The following is an 18,402-nucleotide window of genomic DNA, read 5'->3' as shown; positions in this document are numbered from 1 at the left end:
TAAGCTTAACTCAATTTCAAAAGTTTATTCGTTTGTCTATCTTCAAACTCTGAACTTCTATGTAATGCTTTTATCAACCTAACTTTCAAACTCTAAACTTCTATGTAATGCTTTTATCAACCTAACTATCAAACTCTTTAACTTCTATGTAATGCTTTTATCAACCTAACTTTCAAACAACCTCTTTAATCTTCAAATCAACCATTACTTTGTGATAATATATTTCTATACAACAATCAATAATCAAAATTTAAACATTGAAAATGTGACACATAACACAAATTAGGAAAAAGGGGGCAAAATTGGAGTGAGACGAGGATGATGAAAACTTGACCCGTTTCAATCCGGTCAACCCAGATGCCTCTGAGCGAACAGTACTCATAGAATGGTGCCGAGCCGGTGAAGAGGCAAGGCACGAGACGAAGCCCGGCCCGATTCTCTCTGGGTTAATTCAAGAAAAGCTTTTGTTTCTTCGAATTTAGTTTGAGTACGAAACTAATAATTAACTTATTCAACTACAAATGGTGTTTTAGAGTGAGAGGTTTTGAAGTTCAATTTTTCAATCATTATATCTTTATTTATGGAATTCCTTACTAAAAATTAAGTGATTAATGAGAACAATTCATATACTGTCAAGTCCCACATCAATCGGAGGGATATATATTGGCATATTACGGAAAGAAAAAGTTAATTGCAGAAAACAGATTTCCATTAAATTTGGATCTGCATAATAATACACCAAAAGATAAAGAGGAAGAGAAATCCTTAATATACATTCTATTAATCTACAAATAAAAACAAGATAAACTTTAATTCAATTCAATTCATCCATAGCCGCCACAAGATTCAATGAGCTCCTAATTTGTCTTGTCTACAACATTGTTCATCGACTTTAGGTTTCTCCATAAATATTTCCCACTTGCCATATCCACAAAAACCCAAAATCCATTTTGAATCTTCTGAAACTTGTGAAATTTCACCTCACCAGAATCAGATTCTCGTCTCTCTTCCTCCGATTTGCTTTTCGTTGTTTCATCATCGGGATTTGCGAAATCTAGATCATCGGAAGAACGAACCGTTCTCCAAGCTAAATAACCAGCCAACAATGCCGAAAAAAATACCAAGATGAATCTTAAAGGACACATTACGATGATGAAATTTTTGTTTTTCCCCAGAAAAAAATTGATGAATAATTTGGGTATTTGGGGTGTTTCTTTATATAAAGTAATGTGTCCAGAACGCGTTCCTAATCCTCATGGAACAAGGAAAAGTAAAAGGGGCAGGAGGAGTTGTTGGCTGACTTTTAAGACTTGGTATATTTGCAGTATAGTCCTCAAAATAGTAACAAATTAAAAACTTTACCTTTCTACTATAGGACGAGGAAAATTTGACCTCTTATTGATAAAAATTGTGCACTTTTGATCCCATTCATATTTCAAGTCAATTGTTACAAATTTAACGAATTATATATTGTTCTTTTTATTTTAATTTACGTGGCCTTGTTTAAATTTGAGAAGTCGATTTTTTTTTAATTTTGATTGTCAATTTGATTATTTGAATATGGAATCTTTAAAAATTTTAAAAATAAAATTTAGGAAAAACTATTTAATTACACAAATACACATACATAATCTACTAATTTAATATATATTTTAAATAAGTGCTTATTATTACATTATTTAATAATTTTATACCATATTTAAAAAGAGTACATTGAAATATATCACTCTTTAAACGGGGGTGAAGGAGGCTGTAAAATAAAGTTCGCGCATCTACCCAACTAATCACACCCCTATATTACCTAAATTTCAATAGGTTTTTTCTTCTAATTTTGAATACTTATTCCAAGTTTTTTGCTAAAAATTTTTATTGATTTAGTTTTTTGATAAGCTATTTTGTTGGCTAAATATCTTTTTTGTATAATATATATGTTTTATATATCTGATACATGATATCATTATATCAGATACATAAAATATGTATCTAATAATATCATTGTCATTATATAAGATACATGAAGTATGTATCTTATTCATATTATCACTATATTAGGTAAGTGAAATATGTATCTAATATATGGTAATTGATATTGATTTTTGTTTTAAAAGGTTGTCTATTATAGTAAGATAAAGGCTTTATTAGAATCATCGTATGAAGTGAATAATGATGAAAAATAATAAATAAAAAAAACAAAGGAATAAATTTAGATTTTAAATTTTTATTTGAATCACGAATACGTAGACATCATGAATCATTAGACACATGATTTACTCTTAGATTGGGTGTGTTTTAAGTTATATTCAAATTTAGATATACAAAGATAGATATAGTGCATGTCTCTGAGGCATATGTATCTAGATGCGACATATATGGTGCGGAACATAATTTCAAAAATAGTGAAGACACACAACTAAACATAAACTAGTAGAATTTGTTGTTTGCTCAACAACTTACATATTTAAAAACAATAACTGGAAACATTTAAAAAGCATTTGAAAGTATTACAATAAAAAATTAATTTGATTTTCTTAATTTGATTGATACCACGTAAATTTTGATATTATTTTGAAAGTATACATTATTTGACTACCATATATATTGAATTTGTAATGTTAACTATTATATATGTTTGACGATAATGTAATTCTGAACTAATATAAGCATATCTCCTATATAATAGATCAAAATACATCATTTAACAAATTAAAGATCAAAATACGTTGATTCAAAATAATCAGGACAAAATTTAATTTATCAATACTTGAGGGATCTAAAATACTACAACCATCTCCTCATGACCAATTCCCTATTTTTATTATTATTTTAGGTGTAATAAGACAAGGTGATGGGAAGTGGCAACCACTTACTACTTCTAAGTGATGATTTTTTCAAATGTCTTTTATTACTATATACTATATTTATATATATTATATATTACTACGTCAAGCCAATATTGGGGCAGCCATCTAGAAACCTTCTTTTTGACATAAATTTTATTTTAAAAATCATTTCTCAAATCAATAAATTAAATCCCAATTTTGAGTCATGCAATGGTTTTAGGTACGGTGTGCTTGGCATGCAGTGATAAGAGTCACAATTTTAACTATTATATGAATAAAAAAAACATTATCCATAAATAATGTAATTTTCAATACGATAGGTCCTATCTAACTCGATCCATGATATCATGTACAAATATATTTATTGAAAATCAATCATTTTTTTAAGATGTTTGAATCAACACGAAAACAACTCAAATTGTACAAATGATTTTTCTTTCTTGGATAATATGTTATGTACTATTTTTCATTTAATCTTTGTTTTTTTTTATATTTTATTATTATAGGTTAAATGCTGAAGTAGACTTTCCATTTAATCCTTCATCTTTTTATTTTATTATTATAAGAAGTGGAGTGGAGTAGGTGCTAAAGCATATACCACTTCGTTGACATTTTTGATTGCTCCGAAGGACAGTTTGGTCATTTTGTTGACATTTTTGGTTGCTCCAAGGACAGTTTGGTCATTTACTTTGTAGCTGTATACATGACTTTGCTGAAAATATGGATCCCACGTCAATTTCACGTGCTACGCATTATTGCATTTGCGACGGCTTTTTGTTGACATGTTTTATCGTGAAGCCAATTTCATCATTTATCAAAATTATATTTAATCATAAATTTAAAATCTATTTAATCACACACCACTTAAATTAAATATTATTCATTGACATGCTTGCTTACAGCTTGGACAATTTCACCATTTAGATTATAAATTTAAATAATTGACATCACTTTAAATAAATAAAATTTATAAATACATAGAGCTCGTGCATATATAGCACGGGATTTTCCTCACTAGTCTTTAAAGTTTCACAATATTATGAAATAATTAAGTTAAAAGTCCCAAAAGAAATAATATACGAAAATTTTTCTCATAATTCAATAAACTGGCGACTCAAGCAAACCATATCGAAGAAGATATAAAAAGGAGAAAAACACACATAGCGAAATTAAAAGAACGTAAAGAAAAGAGAAATCTTTTTTGAGATTATACAAAATAAACATTTCTTTTCCACAAATGGAAACAGAAGAGTTTACAAATTACAATTAACAACTATCTAGTAATACAATTCATCATGGCCATAAGATTAATTTAGCCTGAGATTGTTAAATTTTCCCCTTAAACCAAAAAAAAGAGATAAAACTTTAATTATTTATCATCTCCATTATTTTGGCCTAATTCAGCTCTATCATCTTCTTTAATAGTCTCTAACTTAGGAGAATGTGAATTTTTTTGTGGAAAAACAAAAAGTGAAGGAGCAACCTCAATCCAAGGCTTCAAATTCACCATCTTCTTTGCCATTGTCATAATAATAAAAATAATACAATGTATCGTCAACTCTTTAACTTTCTTTCTCCTTAAAAATATAAGACAGACAGAAAACGAGAAACAAATTGCTTGATGAGGAATTAATATACAATAATGTTTGGAGAAGGGTTTAGTTTATATAGGAAGAGGAAATTGAAAATATCAAGAACTAGAGAATGCGTGTACGGTGTTAAGTGACTCCACGTGTGTAGAGTGCAATAAATAGAGACAAGAACAATGTAGGCATGTGGAAATATATGAATTATTGTGTGGTGGAATGGCCACATCAGTTTTGTTTGAAAGAGGGTGAGCTACTGACTATAGGAAACTTTCTCTTATGTATTCTTGACACGTATGTACTTCTAGAAATATCTTCTTTTTTTGGTGTGTGTTGTTGCACTAATTTATACGTTTGATTTGTTAAGGCCATATAAGTAATAAAATCATATTGCGTTAGAGATACTCTTTTAAGTTAATAATATGTAAGGTGATCATTAGAGAATCTTTTGTATATGCGATTATAATTTGCTAATTACGATTCGTAGGTATATGTTTTATGGAGAAGAGTGGTGAGCAAGATTGTGAGAGGGAGGAGAGTGGTGAGGGAGATTGAAAGAGGGAAGAGAGTGGCAAGCGAGAAAGGACCTAGAATGGAAGAAAGACGAATTGTATATGTATATCAATTAAAATAATTGTATATATGTAACTGCTATACATATGTATTTGTATCTAGCAAGCGAGACCGAGTGAAGGAGGAAAGAGACGAATAAAATTAGGAGAGGGAGGAGAGAGGCTAGTGAGACAGGGCAATAATTGAGATAATTCGCATCTCATTTGTATAATTTGCGGGTACATTTGAATAATTCGTGTAATTTTGTATAATTAAGTATTACAAAGTTCAAAACTATACAAATATGATAAAACTTGAAATAACTAAGAATTTGATACAAACATAAACATATAAACTTTGGATATTTATACAAAATACATTATATAAATTACATTATTACAAAATTCGAAAACTACACGTTTTTACGAACTATAAGAAGTTATATAAAAAAGTTTGAATGTATATGGTGATAAGACTGAAAACCAATGGATATCATTGTCATCATACACAAATGCAAATCAAACAAAGAATTATAAGTTTTGTATTATACAAATGTAACGAATTATACATACATAACTAATTATATAAGTTCAAAATCAGATCACATAATTAATGATTAATGTTAATCGCAAGTGATAATCATCACAAATTATATATAGCTATAATGACGAATTAAATAGTAAAAATATATTTAACCGCATAATTATTATGGTCAACAACGATTAATGACAATGATTCAGTGATGTTAAGAAACTTAAAAATCATGATGATTTGCAATGGGAGAGAAGAGGGGGATGTGCAACATAATCCAAAAGAAAAAATGAAACATGTAGTCAGTCATAACAAGAATAATGGTGATTCAGCAGATTGTTGTTTTATGCCTTTGGGCAACGAACTAATGATGGTTTACCACGCACCCTCACCCACACCATTTCCCATCCCTAACTGTGAAGAAGTGACTACTAAACATTATCTCCTCAACATTGTAATCTCCGGGAAAGTAGAGAGAATGACCAAAAGTGCGAAATTGTACCATGTAGAATTATTAGTAGGTAGCAAATGCATTCTGAGGAATGACTAGTAAACTAAAATGTTTGTTATTGGTTATCTATGCGGTTTGGGAGTTACTTCCTCGGTTCATTTTTATTTGTCATATTACGTTTTCTGGAAGTCAATTTGACTAATTTTTAAAGTTAAATTAAATTACACTAGTTCAAAATTTTAAACAAATTAAAAGTACTATAAATTATAATTTTTTATATATCAATATAATGAAAAAGTAATCTTAAAATATTAGTTAAAACTCTTATAATTTAACGTTAAAAATAGAGTTCGTGACAAATAATAGTGAACAGAGAGAGTATTACATTTTGGCGAGGTGACAATACACAACATACCCAATATAGCCCCGTGTGGTAAGGTCTAGAGAGGATGTAATATATGAGAAGGATTAGAGAAGTTGTTTCCATAAATAGAGCATGGAAGATTGATTACTCATGTCTCAAAATTTGGAAGTAGTTTCTGATCGACTCTCCATGAGTGTTTTCCATTGCGAAAGGCGATAAAAAGCAATAAGGATTTGCCTCGCCTTGGGGCGAGATGAGTGCAAGGCGCTAGCCTTTTTGAAGTGTGGCACCATTTAATACCAAAAAATAAAATATGTAAACTTACATATGCAAATAATCAAACAATTAGCACATTAGCAATTTTTTCAATTCAAAAACTAAAAATAGATAGATCATACCAAAAGCCTAAACTTGAATAAGAAAAAAAAACCAATAATCAAAAATAAAGGGAGAAGTGACTCTAAAGTCTGAAGAAGAAAGCAAAAAAATCAGAGGAAGAAAGAAATATGTATTGGTTGGACTTTGGAGTAGTCGGAAAAAAGTATGGGTAGTTGCCGCAGGAGTCAGTCGAAATCAATAGAGTAACCTTTGAACTTTTAAAACGCCAAATTGGTTACATTTTTTTGAGGGGTCGCCTAGCCTAGGCTCCCATCTTGCCATTGGCGACGAGAAAAAGTAGTTCATTGGAAGTTTAGTCAAAGTAATGCAAATATAGAACAAAATAAAGTATTGCATGGACATATAGCCAATGACTCAACAAGTATATATATGCTGAAACTTTTGCAAAAAGAAAAGGATAAACCACTTTACAGAGTTCTAAATAGCAACTCATTGAGTTGCAAGCAACATTGCTATTTACGACTACTAGAATATGAACCTCAGCACTATTCATATAATAACTATTCAAAATGCGCTTTACTAATTAAAAACAGCAAGATAAACTTAAAATACATATAACGCCACTACTAAACAACGCAGACAACATAAAATAGAAGAAAAATTCGTCGAGAAAAATTAAAACTACATTAACCAAAAAAAAATCTCAAAAGTTTACTCGTCATAATAATATCAAAAATTATCCTCGATAACATACTCAAAACCAAATAACATAAAATTTAATTTAAGAACAAAATCAGAACATAACCTCCATCAATGGAATAATCAGTTCATAATTCACTCTTATCCCATCGATCAGCAATCAATCCTGAGGAATCTCCACATCTCCATCAGTAATCTCTTGCTGCAAATCCTTAGGATCCTTACCATCTACCGTACAACCAACGGATACACAAGTTCCCAAGATCTCCTTAACAGTTCCACTCAAATCCTTCGCCATAGATCTAGGCTGCATCACCTTAGCAATCTCAATGACGTCATCAAGTGAGATGTTACCGTTATGCTTGATGTTCTTCGTCTTCTTCCTGTCACGTTCCGGCTCCTTCAACGCCTTGATGACAAGTGCGGCGGCAGAGGGAACAACCGATACCTTAGCTTGACGATTCTGCACTGTCAGCTTGACAGTCACTCGGAGACCCTTCCAGTCCTTTGAGGTCTCCTTTGCAATGTCTTCTCCGATTTTTTTAGGGGAAAGACCGAGTGGACCGATTTTGGGAGCGAGTGAACTCGCTGCTCCGACTTCACCACCGGTGACTCGGACGAAAACCTCGACGACCTGAGATGGATCGAACTTTGGCGGCATTTTGACAATGAGCTAGGGTTGAGGTTTAGCTGTGTTTCGGAGAGGCAACGGTGATTGTGATGAAACAGAATATATAAAACTAGGGTTTTGCAGAGTTTTTTGAAATGTCTTATTTACCCTTGGGGGCCTGTGTTGAAAATTTGGGCTTAATCTCTTCTAATGACGTTTACCTTCACAGTTGACAAAGCAAATCATTTTTTGGGCCAAACCATTTCTTCTCTGGTTGGCTTGAGATCTTTATCATATTTAACAGAAGGAACTTTCACATGTTGCAACTTATAATAACCTAATTACTCTCCATAGCCATAGTTTGATAATTAAAATTTATAGCTACATGTTACAAGAAGAAGAAAGGTGAGCGAGGCTAGGAGATAGAGGAGAGAGGTGAGCGAGAGAGGGCAAAATGTAGAAGAGAGGTGAATTATATATGTATATCGGTTAGATAATTGTATATATATTACACATGTATTTGCATATATGACAAGTGAGAGTTGGATATGGAGGATAGAGGCGAGCGACATTGAGAGAGGGAGGATAAAGGCGAGCGAGAGATGGCAGAGAGTGGGAGAGAGGTGAATTGTTTATGTATATTGGTTAGATAATTATATATCATACATATGTATTTGTATATTCTGGCGAATCATATATATACAAACGTGGATAAATAAACAAAACTCAAAGTCAGTCCACGTAATTAATGTATAATGTAAGTCGCGAGTGGTAATTATAGCAAACAATAGCTACGATGAATAACTAAGTAGTATAAGTTTGTTTAACCGCGTAATTTTCCCTATTTAACAAGCGGGCTAAAAAAGGTTTCATCTGCTTAATATTGTAATAAAAAAAACTTTTATAAATTATATTGATATAGAGTTTAATTATAGGAATTTTGCACAAATTTCATAGTGTTACCGGTTGCGACTTAATTACATCTAATCACTTTTCTTTTACAAATTACAATAATCTCTTAAATATTTGTGAAATTCGAATACATTCCAAAATGTTCCTAATATACCATGTCTCGATTTCGCATACAAAGTGATGTATCCGAAAATTAGAGAGTGAGAATTTTTGTATTTTTTTCAAATGATAAGAAATTTTGCGAATATTATAAAATAAGTTGTATATTTAGATAATTATATCTTTAATTATGCAACATATCGATAATTGTAATAATTATGTATCTTATTCGAGTGCAACGTAGAGATAATGAGCAAGAGAAATGGGAGGAGAAAGAACAAGAGATTATGTAATTATTTTAAAATATGGTAAAATTTAATAGTTATGAAAGCTCGTCTAATTACATATATAGTTTTCCCTGATCTGTATTCATCAAAGATGTATACGAATGTGTGGAATTTTTTGGACTATTGTGTGGTGTAAAAATTCTTTAATGACTAGGACAATATATCTCAATATGTATCGTTTACACATAATTTGTTAACTTTATAGTTAACTAGGAGATAAGACTAGAATAACTAAGGTCACATTTGACTCAAAAATTGTCTTCTAGGTTCTATATATCACTCTGTCAACAGAAATAGTTGTATGATAATTTGGTTAATGGGTCAACAAAATTCTGGGCTCATTGCAGTCAGCTTTTACACTAACATGTGTGGTACACGAAATGTAGTTATAGTTTGGACACTGTATATAATAATATACATACGTAAGAGACTTGCATAGAGACCAAAATTGAATACGCAAAAGACGTCTACGTCAAGCAACGCATATGAAAAATAATGAATCCAACACCAGCTTTAAGCAGGACATTGACATTACTCGAAAGTGAAAAGGAGAATAGCATGCACATTACTTTTGGATGTAACAAGAGAACATCATGCATGTGAGTATCAATTTCAAATAGTTGTCAATTATTACTACTATATATGCACATCAAATATAAAAAGAAAATTCAAGTTGTATCAGTAATTGTAAATTTAAATTAAACGTTAAAAAACAGGTGAAACACGACTTTAATTTATATCCTATCATATATGATTGATTAAAGTCCAGTGCCTCTTAATTTTACTTCACTCTTTCTGAACCACAAGTTGATCTCGTCAGTCATAGTCAGTATAGGGATAATTCCACAAGCGTCATGCTTCTAGCTAGGCTAGTGGTCCGTCCCATTAATATTTGAGTTTAAGTCCATGAGTTGTTCTATCATTCTTTGGGGGAAAGAGATGTTCTACCATAGGGGGAAAAACAGACAATTAATGTCAAAATTTTGTCTTATCATGAGTTTTATTAGGTTTGGCAAAACCAAACTTCCCGGTCTGTTTAAGTTTGGATGGATTATCGATCCAGTCATTTATTAGATCAATTCATTTTAGCTTCTAAAAGATTGGGTCAATATGTAATCCAAATTGACTGATAGAGAATTTGTCAAAATATTTTTTAAAAACGTGTTTTTTATTGAATGTGTTATATACAACCATATAAAGAATTTTTTATCATTGGATATTCAAAATTTATACATCAATTTGATATTATTTACTCCAAATTACATCTTAGGAAATAAATTACTTAGTTACAGCCTTGCAGGTGGTTAATTTGAGGGAGGATATGTTAATGTTGAAGAAGCTATGACAATGATCATCCAACCTGGCCTATTTAAGTCATTATAACGATCCCATATTAGTTGTCATGTTTTTTGTTAACTTATTTCTAATAAAAAAAGATTAATTAATGACATTTGATCAGGTAAAGAAGGATAATTTTAAAAGAAAAACATCAATTCTTATTTGAAATTTTAATATAGTATTTGTTTTAGAATAAAATGAAAAGTAAGATACCATTTATTTTGAAACGGCGGACTACATTTTTTTTTCTTTTAAAAAAACACCAAAAAGGTAAGATAACATTAACAATGGGGACTTATAAGGATCGTCTCGATTTAGAAACGAAAGACTGGTTTTCTAAATGGTGGTTGAAGAAACTAATAATAGCTACCAATTAATGATTAAATATTGAATATGATAAATATCACTCTACCTACCTGTTTTTCTCTTTTTTTTCTACTCGTTGATCAAGAGCTTATATTAGAGTCTAATAAAATTTGAATCCCGCACTACATAATTTACTTTTAACGATATTTTTTTTATATTTAAAATTTAAACTCAAAACCTTTTAAATTAAGAATAATACCGTCACATTGGTTGTGTTGATTAGTCATTGTACCTCTCTCTTCACTGATCAATGACCATATCATTCACTTTAAATTTCAATTAAAAATCATCCAACCAAATGAACCACTCCGACTTCTACTCAATTATTAATACCTTATCACGAAATGTAACATGTTTACCCACAAAATAGGAGATTAGTAATATATGTGAATATTATTGTTGGGCTGAGCTATATTATGAAAAGATTCTTAATATGTTATGACATATGGTTCGTTTTCAACTAAGTTTAATTATTTGTTTTTTTTCAATAGACTTCATACCCTTAAAGAGTACCTATGTACATTACATGATTTATCATGTATCGTTATTTTATATTCATTAATTAATGAAAAATTCATTCGAACACGATAATTTTCTCATAAGCTTGAATGAATAAATTGAATATTTTGCCACTCATATATAATCTTCAAAGACCACTAGTATTTTGTTCTTTTTTAAAAGTATTGCATCATTACAGATTTAGGTAAAGACTATCATGTAGACGAGTTTAAGTCGAACTCCTCGCTATCACTATATATATCTATACTTATTAACTTGTTGGACCGTTGATTACAACATCGGGCTCTATATCAATCAAAATTGATTTTTCTTTTATAAATATCTATTTTTCTAGATCAATAAATTAATTTTAAAATTATAAAACAAAAAAAAATAACATCATTTACTATAAAAAATATAGCAAGTATTATTTTATTTTATTTTTAATTATTAATATAAAATTTTAATCGCACGCCCAAATATAACTGAACCGGGACGGAATATGATCCATCATACAAAGTTTGGTAGCGCGAGAACTTGTCGAGTTGTGGAACGAAGCAAGCCAAAAAAAAACAGCTGGCACAAGCTTCGCGCCATATCCAAGCTCATCCTTGTGACTGGGTCCCACAAGGTGACAGTTTTGTTGTGTTGCAAGGGGCCGCGTGTCAAGCCAAAGTAGCTGACAGTATTGAGGGCCTTATTTACTGTTCAGGTGAAAACAAACCATCTTCCCAAAATACCCTTTTGCTCTGTGTATAATATATAAGCATAATTTTTAGCTTGATTTTAAGAAATAATTATATTTTTAAATTTTGAATTTACGTAAATAGATATTTACTTAAAAATTGAATAAATAAATATACATATTTTATATGATATAATACATGTAAATTGTCACTTAAATTAAAAAATTATCATGTATAGTATCATATAAAAAAAATATGTTTATTTATTCAATTTTATATAAATTTAAATATTTATTTGTGAACATCTAAATTAAAAATTCTAATTATGAGCTGATATCAAATTAAGAATTATATTTATTTATTATATATGTATATTTTGGAAAAGAAGTCGAATTTTGGATACATGCTTTTTCTTATTCTTCGATTTCGGTGAATGAATATGAATAGGTAGAATAAAACTAGGGGCGGATTTAGTAGGCACGTTTGGATATTAAAAAAAACATGTGATATATGAATAAAATAAAAAATAAAATTGGTCAAAAAAGATACTATTCAAACTTAAAGCTCAGCTTACTAAGAAAATTTCAAATCAAGCCAATTCCTAATTAAATTTATTTTGAATTTTTTATTTGAAAGTTTTTATAAATTTGAGGCGACTTTTAGGTAAAATGACAATAACGGAGTACTTTCTTCATTTTAAAAAGAATAGTTTAGTTTGAGTTGAAACGGAGTTTAAGAAAAAAAAATTTTTAATTATATAGTTCTAAATTAAAGTTATGTCAGATGTATCAAAATGTCTTTTAATCTTGTGGTGTTAAACATACCATGTGGAAAATTAAAGTTAAAATGTGGCCAAAAAAAGAAAGAAATCATTCTTTTTTAAACAGACTAAAAAAGAAATAGAGTTATTTTTTTGAAACGAAGAGAGTATTTTTTTTGTTACGAAATAAAGTTCAGTTACATTATGAGATATTTATCACCAGTTGAGTGTTTTTTGTGGTATGAAAAAAATTAGTCACTTTTTGAGATAAAAATTAGTATTTTCTTTATTAAAATTTATTTATTCTATTTTAACTTGATACAACTAGTATTATTCTATAATTTTGGATGTGTAAAAGTGTACATTTAAGTAAATATAAAAATAAATAAGTAGACATACGTGTTATACTACATATAGGACGTAATTTGTCAAATAAGACACAATAATGATTTTATTATTTAATTTCATATAAGTTTAAATATTTATATATGTACATTTAATATAAAATTACATAAATAATTAATATACTCTAGTAAATATAAACTTTTTACTGTAGAATGGTTATTTCTATTTTTTAATTAAAAAAATAACAATAACTATATAATTTTTTTATTACAAAATAAAATTGAACTAAAATCAAATTAAAATACACAAGTAAATAAGAATTTCACTGTCAGAATGGTTATCTCTGTTTTTTGATTTAAAATTTTGATTTTTAGTTCTAAAAAAAGAATCTGAATAATAAACATTTTATTCAGTAACTAAACGTTCATTTTTTGAGGAAGTGTAGATTTTAGTGGGGTCGATAGTGGATAAATCCAAAGTATAACGTGGCGTCTTCATGATTTTTCTAGGGGTATAATAGTGAATAATAAAAAAAAGAAGTGAGAGAGAAATGAGACGTAAAGAGAAGAATCTTATCCATTATTAAAAACCTTTATAAAAAGCAAATCAATTCGTCGCTCTTTGAGAACATCAACACATACTGAGAGTAACAAAGAGAGATAAGAATACAAAGGAATACTACCTTCCAAATTTGCAACAACTTCACATTCATTCTCTATACATACACGTGTCTGTATGTATACACATTAACCATTTCTTTCAATTTCTTCCCATCCATCATCAATGGCAGCTTCAAGGAGCTATTTCGCCACGCCAAACTATCGATTCCTCTCCACCGAGCCAGACGTTGCGATGACTCCTGATTCGGTGTTCGAGTTCGACGAATCAGACGTGTGGAGCTCATCGACGGTTTCTCGGTCGCCGGAGTTTCGTAAGAAATCTCCGAGTTCAAGGATCTCGAGGAAGCAGTGTGAAACGAAGAGTTACCGAAAGTGTTCCGGCGCGACGGCGGCGTCGTTGCCGGTGAATGTACCGGACTGGTCGAAGATACTGAAGGATGAGTATAGAGAGTACGGGAGGAGAGATAGTGACGATGATGTGGACGACGATGATTTGGATAATCGGATTCCGCCTCACGAGTTTTTAGCGAAGCAGTTAGAGAGGACACGAATCGCATCGTTTTCCGTGCACGAAGGAGTTGGGCGGACTCTCAAAGGGAGAGATCTGAGTAGAGTCAGAAATGCTATTTGGGAGAAAACTGGATTCCAGGATTGATCCTTTTCCTTCAAATCTCAACTTTTTTTGATCCTTTTCTTTTTTTTTTCCTAACGGTGATTTTGTTGACTATTTACATATCAAGTCCATCACTGCTTTGTGATTGTAATTTATTTCTGAAGTTTTGAGAGTAAATTAATTAAGCAAAAAAAAAATGGTTATTCAGAACTTTTGATATGTTGTCCAAATTTGCTGGTAGTGTCAGATTACAAATGCACCATTGTTATGGATAATCGAGTTTGTTTTGTAAAGTAGTTCACTGATAGAGACATTACAGTTTCAATGGAGTCCTACAAGAACACAAAACAACAAAGGAAGAAAAAAAAATCTAATAAAATATCATAAACCACTTGCGCCAGTATAACGTTACGTACTCCACAGGTTTTGTTAATTCTCCGTAAGACAAATTACTCTACCCAAAATATCAATTTAATTTCAGATTAAGGAGTTGTGATTGGATTACGGCGTATCTAATTATTTTTTTTAAAAAAAAAAAATAGGTTATCTAAAGAGCATCTGCGATTAAATTTGTTTGCATGCCTTTCACATCACGGTCCTTCCTAACCTTACTCGATCCAGTAATTCGATCCTCACCTTTTGAACCAAGTAAAATATAAAATAAGATATATAGATAGATTCAATTAAGTTTGATTATTTAGCGAGGATCTGATGTTCATCTCAATCCAATAATTCGATACTCATCTTTTTGGACCAAGTAAAAATTAATTGATTCATTTAAGTTTGACTATTTGGTAAGCACCTTATCTTTCTCTTTAATCCAATATTATTGCTTGGACCAAGTAAGTAAAAAATATAAATCGATTCATTTAAGTTTAATTATCTAATAAATTGATTCATTTAAGTTTGACTATCTAGTAAGCACCTTATCTTTCTCCTTAATCCAATACTATTGCTTGGACTGAGTAAAGTAAAAAATATAAATCGATCCATTTAAATTTGACTATCTAATGAGCATCTCATCTTTCACCTTAATCCAATATTATTGCTTGGACCAAGTAAAACAAGACAATATGGATCAATTGGACTATCTTGTGATTTATCGTATTTGCGTTTTTTTTAATTTTTGTGTGTATCAACAAAAACGAACTATACCCATACTTTATCCAAAAGTTTATTAAGCCAACTAATTTTTTTTACCAAGTCAACTAATTAAACTTATCCTTGATTATTTTTACTGTGGATTAGAAGTTCACAGCCTGGATATGCATAAATATTATGCATCCGAACGTGATACTAATCTACACTTACTAATAAAATGTCAAATCAAAGTTCAAATAATGATGGTAATTATGCATAATTAAACTGGTTAGTACATTATTTGTGAATTTCACTTATGGGTCCATGTTTGTGGGTGCAACATCCAACAGGTGTGACCCTGATTTAGAAAATACTTACGTATATAATTCAACACCACTACTTTGATGCCGTTTTTTCCCCACTCACTAAGATAAAGAGCTGTCATGTTTGATACTATCATTATAATAATTAGAAGATGCCTCCATATGTCACTAATAAGGTACTTCACTTTCATCACTAGACAATACTAAGAAAAAAAAATATTTAATCTTAATGTGACATACTTTTCCTTTTATAATATCAATTTCTTTTAAAAATAATTTTATCTTAGCATCTCAATTTTAATTTAGTATTATTTTTTTACTCATTTATATAGTAATGATAAAGGTGGAAATTAAAATGGAATTTACTTAGTTTTGATTTTTTTTAAATGACAACTATTTTGATTTTATATTTTTATCGAGGATAACAAGTAAAATTCATCAGTTAGATATGAGTTGTCTTGTCAAGCAATAAACAGTCTGCTTAATAGGGTAAGAAAAAGCAAATTGATGTGTTTCACTTTGAAAGTGTCAAATATAAACCGATTTAGTTAAAAAGCATAATTCCAAAACTCAAAACATATGGAATATTAATAAGATATTTTCATACTGTCCTACAGGTAACTTCTTCTAATCTTTTTTGGCCTTTATCTTTCTCTCTTTTCTCTTTGGAATAGAAATGAAAACTCCAGGAGAAAACATGGGAAACGTTTGTTAATAATTTAATACATTTTGCTTTTTTTATGTTAGTTTTTGTGCTTTTTCGACGGATATAAATAATAATATTCACGTAATATTAACTGCCTTTTTAACTTTTTCATGTATTTATAAATATTTGATTTTGGTACTCGGCTGTAAACTATTTATTCGGTCAAGTAAATAGTTACAATGAAAAAGATAGGAGAGAAGGTTAACTTGTATTCTTGTAGTAATCATATTATATCATTCTTTATGTAATCCTAATGTTTCTTCTCATGATTTCACATTTAGAAATTATATTCATTCGTAAACTCCAATTGGTTACACTATTCAATCATTTATTTTGTTGCGACTTACTTGTAAGTTGTCTTTTGAATTTAATTAAATGATATACATGGTTGATATAGAATATTTTCTACATACACTGTTGAAAAAAAAGAAGACAAATTACCTGCTACAATAAATAAACATAACGTTAATCTTTCATATTAATTTTTTTTTAAAAAAAATGGTGTTGAGTTTATGAGGAGAATAGTTGGAAATGTTGATAGATGAGGAAAGTTGATAAAGATAGGGGGGGTGGGGATTGATTGATTGATTTTAAATGATGGAAAAGTTGTGGACAATGGGATTCTTCAAACAATGGACTACGAATGAGACAGCTGCTTGGCCTTTCGTTTAACGCTTCCTATCCTTTCTTGCTTTTTGGCTGTCCAATAAATAACGGGGAAAATTACGTGAATAAATAAATATATACTTTGGAGTTTGCAGCTCAATTTTAGTTGTAATAATGTCACTTGTACGTACATATATAAATACATGTGTAAATCAGTTTTATATATATATATAATTATCTGATAGATAAATATATACAGTTTGTTTTTTTCTATCTCAATCTCGCTCGCCAGATATATAAATACATATGTATATAAGTTTTTATTAATATATGTATACACACACACAATGGCCCTCTCTCGTTCGTCTCTCTCCTCCCTCACTCAGTCTCGCTCGTCTCTCTCCTCCTTCTAGTTAGTAGCTACGAATGGTAATTAACAAGTTATACCTGTGAAGCATAATTAAGTTATTTTTAAGTGGTTATATGCGAAAATTTTCCTAAATAAAAATAAAATCTCTATTTATATATATCAAATAAATTACACATATTTTGGATATACACTTACCGTATGTGTGTATATTTTTTTATATGAGCGTTAATTTTTGTTATCAGAATAAAATACGAATTAGTATTAAATTATAATTTGTATTCTCAGTTTATAACTTGTAATTAAAATGTATGATCATTTGAGATTTTTAAAAAAGAATATTCGATTTGAAATATTATGTGTGTATATTTTTTATGTGATCGCCAGTCCGCATAAAAAGCATAATCTACCACATATATTTGATGTTCCTACCTGTAACTCACCTGAAAATTAAATCAAATCAAATTCAAGTCAGCTTGGATGATTTTATGACTTATTTTTGTTATTTTTGCTTAAAACAAATGCTGATAAATATTTCTTTTATTTAACCCAAACATTACAGAATTAGGGTGTGTTTAGTATGGAGGAAAATGTTTTCCATGAAAAATGTTTTCCTGGAAAACAAGTAGATTTTGGACTTATTTTCTCATGTTTAATTGGTGAGTAGAAAGTATTTTTTTCGAAAATGATTTTGTGTTTGATTTATTTATGAAAAATGTTTTTGAGAGACATTTTATTTTTACTAGAGTAAAAAATAATTTATGAAATTGAAAATATTTTTTAAAATCAAAATTATTATTTTTTTGGGGTGGTGGTGGGGGTGG

The 18,402-nt window shown here is 29.7% G+C and overlaps 3 protein-coding genes across 3 annotated transcripts; 1 reads left to right on the top strand and 2 right to left on the bottom strand.

The window, feature by feature from the left end:
- Window positions 1-627: 627 nt before the first annotated feature.
- Window positions 628-1,281, bottom strand: LOC107022543. Its single transcript, XM_015223133.2, has one exon. The coding sequence runs from the start codon at window positions 1,143-1,145 to the stop codon at window positions 858-860; it is 288 nt and encodes a 95-aa protein (XP_015078619.1). The 5' UTR covers window positions 1,146-1,281; the 3' UTR covers window positions 628-857.
- Window positions 1,282-7,328: 6,047 nt separating this feature from the next.
- Window positions 7,329-8,099, bottom strand: LOC107023780 (60S ribosomal protein L12). The gene has a single exon (XM_015224577.2). The coding sequence runs from the start codon at window positions 8,021-8,023 to the stop codon at window positions 7,523-7,525; it is 501 nt and encodes a 166-aa protein (XP_015080063.1). The 5' UTR covers window positions 8,024-8,099; the 3' UTR covers window positions 7,329-7,522.
- A 5,751-nt stretch (window positions 8,100-13,850) lies between these two features.
- On the top strand, window positions 13,851-14,713 carry LOC107021521. The gene has a single exon (XM_015222200.2). The coding sequence runs from the start codon at window positions 14,047-14,049 to the stop codon at window positions 14,536-14,538; it is 492 nt and encodes a 163-aa protein (XP_015077686.1). The 5' UTR covers window positions 13,851-14,046; the 3' UTR covers window positions 14,539-14,713.
- The last annotated feature ends 3,689 nt before the right edge of the window (window positions 14,714-18,402 follow it).

This window comes from Solanum pennellii, chromosome 6, assembly GCF_001406875.1.
Source record: "Solanum pennellii chromosome 6, SPENNV200".
NCBI classification, from domain to species: domain Eukaryota; kingdom Viridiplantae; phylum Streptophyta; class Magnoliopsida; order Solanales; family Solanaceae; genus Solanum; species Solanum pennellii.
Note: the sequence above shows the minus strand (reverse complement) of the source record. Positions and strands in the feature narration are given on the sequence as shown.

Excerpts from the sequence above, each read along its gene's own strand:
- LOC107022543 (XM_015223133.2), bottom strand. The coding sequence starts at position 1,145 with ATGTGTCCTTTAAGATTCATCTTGGTATTTTTTTCGGCATTGTTGGCT.
- LOC107021521 (XM_015222200.2), top strand. The coding sequence starts at position 14,047 with ATGGCAGCTTCAAGGAGCTATTTCGCCACGCCAAACTATCGATTCCTC.
- LOC107023780 (XM_015224577.2), bottom strand. The coding sequence starts at position 8,023 with ATGCCGCCAAAGTTCGATCCATCTCAGGTCGTCGAGGTTTTCGTCCGA.